The sequence below is a fragment of the Capricornis sumatraensis genome, chromosome 17 (genome assembly GCF_032405125.1).
Source record: "Capricornis sumatraensis isolate serow.1 chromosome 17, serow.2, whole genome shotgun sequence".
Classification (NCBI taxonomy): domain Eukaryota; kingdom Metazoa; phylum Chordata; class Mammalia; order Artiodactyla; family Bovidae; genus Capricornis; species Capricornis sumatraensis.
In genome coordinates this window covers 64983779-64990891 of record NC_091085.1, presented here as the reverse complement: position 1 = coordinate 64990891, position 7113 = coordinate 64983779, and the positions used below count along the sequence as shown (strand labels likewise).

General features: G+C 56.3%; 1 protein-coding gene across 1 annotated transcript; it reads right to left on the bottom strand.

The window, feature by feature from the left end:
• Positions 1-4575: 4575 nt before the first annotated feature.
• HRK (harakiri, BCL2 interacting protein) lies at positions 4576-4851 on the bottom strand. Its single transcript, XM_068989450.1, has one exon. The coding sequence runs from the start codon at positions 4849-4851 to the stop codon at positions 4576-4578; it is 276 nt and encodes a 91-aa protein (XP_068845551.1).
• Positions 4852-7113: the final 2262 nt, after the last annotated feature.

Genomic DNA, 7113 nt, shown 5'->3' with positions numbered 1-7113 from the left:
CTGGGTCCATCATGCCCTGCACACAGCAGGAACTCAAGAATTAATAGGTGAATGAGTGGAAGAAGCTGAATTTGGGAAACAGTGATACTCATCTGACACAGTTTTTGAATGACTCATGTACTGTGTGCGTCATAGTTATTTTGTACCTACTATGCCACAAGCAAGTTGCCATGAGCTAGGGACAGTGTGGGGCAGCTCGTTGCTCCGGTGAAATCCTACCACACAGAGTGATGACCAGTAGGGAAACCGAGGCCCTCTATTCTGCGTCCTCCCTACTCCCAGCCTCCCAGCGTAGGTCTCAAAAGCTGACGTTTCAAAAACCAGAGGTGCGGTTGCCAAATCCACCCAGCCCACATCTGGGGTTGTATTTAATATCCCGGGTGTGGCTGTGTTTACATCCACAGCTCAGTCACTTGTGCCCTGGCCTCTCAGCAGGCAAGCTAGTGACTCCAGACAGGGAGCATGTGGCAGGAGGGCTGCCACAGTCCCACACATCTGGCCCCTTCCTAGGGGGTGGGGGTGGTCCTCCCCAACAGCTGTCTCCCTCCCTTCTGTTCCCTCCTTTCCCTCTCCCCGCCGAGGCTTTCAAGCTCTAAAAGTCATTCTGGCAGGGGTGCAGCAGGCTGGGAGGGAAGCCTGAGGGATGCGCCTCCAGGTTTAACCACTTAATCCCCAAAGTACCTGCCAAGAACCAGTTAGCATGTCTGGTGGGCAGGCCAGACCGTCATTAATTCATTAAAGCCGGCTCCTGCTGGCCCATTATCTTCCTTGCCGCTGACCACGTCGCCTCTTGGGCGCACAGAGTCCCCCTTTCTCCACTTCTCCTTAGTCCTAAGGCAAGGTTCTGCCCTCCCCGAGCCCCCTCCCCCTGCCAGAATCCTCCTCCTTCTCTTCCCCTCCCCTCCCCCTCCCACGGCATACACTTCTCCCTAGCACGCCTCCGCCAGCCAGCGCTTACCATAAAGCATCTTTTGTTCCCTCTCCTGTATCTTTGGAGCAGTGACGGGTTAAAACACACCCATTCTCCTCCAGGCCTCCCCAGCCTCCAGGGAGCCTCTCCTTTGCCCACTCCCCCGAGGCTCTCTCAGAAAGGGAATCTCTCTAGTGCAGGAATTTGAGGCTCACCACCCCCTCTGCTTGCTGCTCACTATCTTCTCCTCCCCTGCACCCCTCAAATCATCTGAGGGGCAGCCAGGTGCAGGTCCCCAAAGACAGACCCTCCAATGCGAGTTCTGACTTTGCCCCTGATCCTTCAAGACAACTCAGGTGGATTTTCTCTGCCTCGGTTTCCCCTTTGAAACAATAAGAATGGCATTAACCATTTCATAGCATCCTCTAAGGATTGAACTAAGTGTCAGGCACTGCACTGGGCATTTGAAATGGATGACCTCTTTTTGACCTCCCAGCAATCCTGACAGAGATGCAGCTGAGGTTTACACATAAAGGCTCAGAGAGGTTATGGTTCTTACCCAAGGTCACACTGCCAGAAAGTTCTTGGGCTGGGACTTAAATTCAGTTTTCATCTGATCCCTAAACCCATGCTCTTCACCAATATACTATCCTGGCCCATGTGGCCCTGATTCCCCAAAATGCCAAGTAGAAATAGTGTGGAACCACCAGCAAGGACAATGGCAAAACGTCTACTTTCAGGCAAACACAGGTATTAAATGCACAATCCCTTCTTGAGCACAGAGGCGCTGTTTTAGAGCTTTCTGTATATGACCTCATTTTACCCTCTTGACAATACCTATGCATTTAAGTACTGTTATTGTCCCCACATTACATATGGGAAAACTGAGTCTTGGAGGGGAGGTTGGCTCTTTGTTTAATGATGACTTCTGAGAAAAGTATTGGTGGCTCCCAGTAGAAGCTCCAGACCACTTTGTTGAAACTGCTGTCCTACGTATAGCTAAGCTCGCCTTTAACGCCTAAGAGAATGGTCTGCCGTGGATGGCGGATTCAGGCCTCCCTGAAACCCCTAAGGTACCCTGTGAGCATTTCCATTCCTCCTCCAGGGTAGGGAATGTGGAGAGGACCACGCACAGAACTCAGAAAACTGACTTTCCCCAGGGGATTTCCTTTCACTTCTTCCTAACTTACCAGAGGTTAACCAAAGATGGGTTTCCCCCAGTTAAGCCAAAAGCACAAGAAAGGCCCGAGTGGTGAATAGCAGGGAGAGAAGCCAAGTCCTTGGTATGGGAGCCAAGCCTAGAAGACCCAGCGCAGCGAACCCCAGGATGGTAGTGGTATACACTCTGCCATTCTGTAGGCGATCTGAGAGGGTTCCAGGCATCCTAGGGTCAGGGTACCCAGGGAGAAAGGACCCTAGAAGGGTGTGACTGCTGGGGACGCCCGGCAGGGACGCACATGCGGGAGGAGAACCCAGGGGTGTGCTGAGGAGGTGGCCTGGAGTCGGGACGCAGCACGAGACTCTGCGGCAGAAACAGAGTGAGGAGGAGGAAATCAACTCCGCGGAGACGACGCTTAGCCGACACCACCCCAGCGAAACTCCTCCCAAACTCCTCCCCGTCCCCCTTCCGGGCGGCATGGGTCCTCCCGCGCGCCCGAGCCCAGAGCGGCGCGCTCCGTCCGCCCCGCGCGCCCTCGCGGAGATCTCGGGCACCTCCACGGCGGCAGCCTTCTCCTGAGGACCCCGGAGCACCCCTCGGCCCCGAAGCGAACACACAGTCGGGCTTTGGCTGAGCGCCCTCGGTCCTGGGGGGTGGGACGCCCAGCATCCCGCACCGTCCAATCCTGAGACTGGAGCGCTTCTCGAACCTCGCCCGGACCCCAAGACTGGAGGAAACGATGTCCTAACCTTCCCCCCCCATTTCCACTGGGTTCCTCTCGCTTCCCATCTTTCTCATCCACGTTCCCACTGTCTTGTTCTCCAAGAAGTCTCTCTTTTTCTCCACTTCTTCGACTTTCCTCGTCTCGCCGCCTTTTTTTTTTTGTCTCTGTCTCCTCTCCCACCTTCTTTCCGCCTTTCCCTAAATTACACACTTTGGGCTTCGCGTCTCTTTCTTGGCTCCTTTTTCTGCCCGGCCTCCCCGTGCCCCATCCAAAATTTTTTTTCCTGCCCCCAGGATCCGGCAGCCCCCGCCTGGTCCCTTGCAGCCGAGGGTAGCCCCTTGTCTCTCTTTCGCGAGAGGGAGAAGCGAATGGGACCTCCGAAAGCCGTGCAGAGGGCGCCCCGAAGCGCGCACCTCTTTTCGCCAGCACCGGGGCTGCGCCGGCCCACGCGACATCTGTCACCCGCGCTCCCGGCTCACACTCCGCGCACCCCCGCAGCTCCCCGGGCGTTGCCACCCCCCACGCTCCGGCTGCCGCCTCTCCCTGCAGGCGCCGCGCCAGCTTCCCAGGGTGTTGGCGCACCGCGGGGCTCGGCCGAGACCCGAGCGCTGGGCGTCTGCGGGCCGTGACTACGGGTCTGGCTTTCTCACTTTCCGGCCCTAGACCCACCTGTGGTGGGCTCAGCCTGATTCTCTCCACCCCCATTCTCTGCAGCTCTCCTCTCTATTCCAGAACCTGAAGACAGTCCTGACCTGCTCTCTCCCTTCAAGTGCCTAGCACAGTGCCAGGCACACAGCTGGTGCCCAGCAATTCCCCAACCCAAGGACTTAGCGCACAGTAGACGCCCAGCACCTTTCTTCCACTGGTACCGAACATGCTAGGCGCTCACTACTTACTACCCATCACCATCCAGTGCCTAGCATACCGCAGGCTCTCAAACATTCCCTCCAACTACAAGGCCTAGCATCCAGAAGGAGCTCAATGAATGCTCTTTCATTAAGGCCTTCCCCTGGAGTTTCCCTAAGAGCCTCAGATTCCCGCTCATTTGGGGACTCCGCCTTCATCTCAACTCCCTCCGTTTGGTGACGAGGAGGCCGAGCTCCTTGGATGGTACACCTCACTGGAGAAGGAGAGAAGTTGGCAGAGCGGAGGAAAAGTGCAAAGTTTTAGGGAGAAAGAGGGAGCCGGCCTGAAACCTGGAGGGGGAGGAAGTCGCGAGACGCGGTCCGGGCACCGTAAGATGGGCTACAGAAACTGAAGAAGGGACACTGAAGGAGAACAGGGTTTGGGGCGGAGGTGATGGAGACGGTGGCTCTTAGGAATGGCAGGCCGCAGGAAGAGGACTGAGGACTCGTCTTGAAACCGCGATAGATGATAATTCTTTGGCGTGGCTTGTAACCCTGTTCTCTGAGCAAGCACACTTTTTTACTTGCACTGTGTGTTTGCTTGAAGGGTTGGTGGGACTTACGGAGGCTAAAGTCCTCCCAAAGCCCCTCGATGGAGTGAGTGGCAGGAAGCGCTTAATTAAGAGGAGTTGACAAGGGGCAGAAACGGTGGACCTGGTACATGGAAGGAGAGATGGGGACTGTCTAAGAAGGGGAAGAAGATCCCTGCGAGAGAATGCAGCAGAGAAGATGGGAAGCCGCAAACTTGCGGCTCTCCGGCTCCCAAGCCAGCCTCACGTCTCCAGTCCCCAGCCGCCGCGCCCTGGCGCTAGCTCGCGTACCTGTTGCTCGCTCCGGCTGGGTCTCGGCTCCGGCCCCACCAAGAAGCCCCGCGTTCCTACAAGTTCCGCCTGCCGAGCAGCCAGGCCGCCAGCGCCGCCACCTGCGCGGCCGCGCACAGCCAGGGCCAGTAGGTAGGGAGCGCGCCGGGCGCCGGCGCCCTCCGGCTCCGCGCGCGGCGCCGCCACATGGTGCGCTGGTGCAGCTCGTCGCCGAGCGCCTTGAGCCGGGCGGCCGTGAGCTGCGCGGCGGACGAGCGCAGACCCAGACGGCCGGCGCTGCAGGCGCACACGGCCGGGGGGCCACGGCCGCGGTGCAGGGGGCACGGGCACATGACCGCTCGCCTAGCTCCCTCCCCGCGTCCGGTCGCCCCTCGCCTCCTCTCCCTCCGGCCTCCGCGCCTGCCTCCGCCGCGCTCCAGTCGCCGGGGGCCTCCCCTGGACACCAAGTTTCTCCTTGTGTTGTGCGTTTGTTGTGCTGACGGCGCTATTATTAATTAAAGTGTCACATGGTGGAGGGGGGCGGGGAGGGCGCGGGGAGGGGGGTTACATCATCCGGCCCCGAGGGTGGGGGGGGGGGCTGCAGGCAGAAGAAACAGAGAGGTAACTTTTAACCCTAACGGCGCCGGCCGCGAGGGGACGCGCGGCTTGGGAGAGGAAGAGCGCGGGGCGCTGGGACGCCTGAAAGCACCGCTGGGGTCTCGGGCTGGAGGGGTCGCAGGAGACCCTCAAGGAAGCATGGAGCGCCGGGGGAGGTTTTCTCCTTCTCTTTTTCCCGAATTAAGCTCCGATTCCAATTTGGCGATGGGAACAGGCTTGTTTGCCGTTTTGGATGAAGCTGATGTCGAATTCGGCTGCGTTAAAAAAAAAAAAATGTTCCGAAGCTGTTGTTTTGAATGGGAGAGGTGGGTCGGTTCAGAATCTCCTGAGAGGGCCAGATTCAACCCAGCTTGCCTACTTTGGGGTCTGACTCCGCACCTGTAGGCTGCGGATACAAACACATCCGACACCACCACCCCCACCCACCCACCCCTGTCAGAGATACGCCGCGGGAGCCTAAAGCGCCCCCAGCGCCGCTGGAAACCTTGGGAGGGCTGGGATTGGCCTTTAGCCTTGGCAGTTTGCAGCGCACCGCGTCTCCACCCGAGAAAGACCCTCACTAGGGGTTTTCCAGGAGGAAACTTATTTTCGTGTTTCTTTTGTCAGCATTACTTTCCTGCCCGGGATAGTCTGTAGCAGTGATCTCCCTTTAATGCTCAGTAGAGACTCTAAGGGGTTGGGGATGGGGCGGTGGCACCGCAGACTTCAGCTTCTTCTTTTTTTTTTTTTTCCAATCCTAGAGTTGCCCCTGTACCCCTCTAGTCTGGAAAATCTGGATCTGTGTCTGCTGGTGAGGGTACAGATGGGCGAGAGGGCCCTCGGGGGTTTCTTTGGGGGAGAATGAGACCCTGATCTACCTTGAATCCACTGGGGATTCAGAAAACTAGGGGAGCCTGGAGAGGGCTCCAAGCTGGCCTTCTAGGTCCTGATGAGGCAGCTCCATTGTCTTTTCCCCAGGAGCAGAGTGTTGCTAAGGCCTGACAAGTCCTTTGGTCACTTGAAAAAGATTCTTCAAGACTATGAACTTAGTTTGGGTCTGGATTTATCATGGAGAGTTTTCCCCTTGGCCTGCAGCATGGTCAGGGCTGAGACCCCATCTCTGCTGTGTTTTCTTGGTGCCTCTTTATGTCCTAGGTGCTTCTCTGGTGGTTCAGATGGTAGAGAATCTGTCTGCAATCAGAAGACCCAGGTTCCATCCCTGGGTCAGGAAGATCCGCTGAAAAAGGGGATGGCTACACACTCCAGTATTCTTGCCTGAAAAATCTCATAGACAGAGGAGCCTGGCAGTCTACAGTCCATGGGGTCGCAAAGAGTCAGACATGACTGAGTTCATTTTTGGATCCACTAGGTCCCAATTCTCCTACCCTTAATAATGATCAACACTTACTGAGTGCCTTCTGTTGTAGGTTACTGGGTCCCTGTCTACACTGCCTAAAGTTAGTTTCCCAATTCTAGGGTGGTGAGAATGTGCTATTACTATCCTTTTTTACAGACGAGGAAACTGAGGCACAGGGAGGTAAAGGCTCTTGCCAGGAGATCACAGAGTTGGTGAGGAATAAACCTGGATCTAAATGAGGGCAGTCTGCTTCAGGCTCTAAGCGCTTAACCATGGTTTTATACTGCCCCCTGTAATCTGGGAATAATAATACCTTCCTCCCAGGAGTGGGGCAGAGATTAAATGAGAGAAATGTGTGCCAAGCACCTGGCAGGCAGCGGGCCCTGGATAAACCTTGGTTCCTTTCGCTTCTGGCCAGAACCACTTCCCCATTCTCCAGGGACTCACCTCCTTAATCCCCGCTAGACTTTGCAGAGGGGACCGGATCCTTGCCCAATGTAGCGTTCCAAGAATGAAGATACATTGTCTATTTAAAAAGCCCTTTGGATTTAAATTGAACAATTCCCTCCTCCTCCCCCTTTTTAATCTGCACGCTTTTAACGGCTCACTTCATGGACATTAATTTTAATGGGACGATTATTACCCTGTTTGGAAGCGTGCC

What these genes read in the sequence shown, in the direction of transcription:
- HRK (XM_068989450.1), bottom strand. Translation starts at nt 4,851, where the DNA reads ATGTGCCCGTGCCCCCTGCACCGCGGCCGTGGCCCCCCGGCCGTGTGC.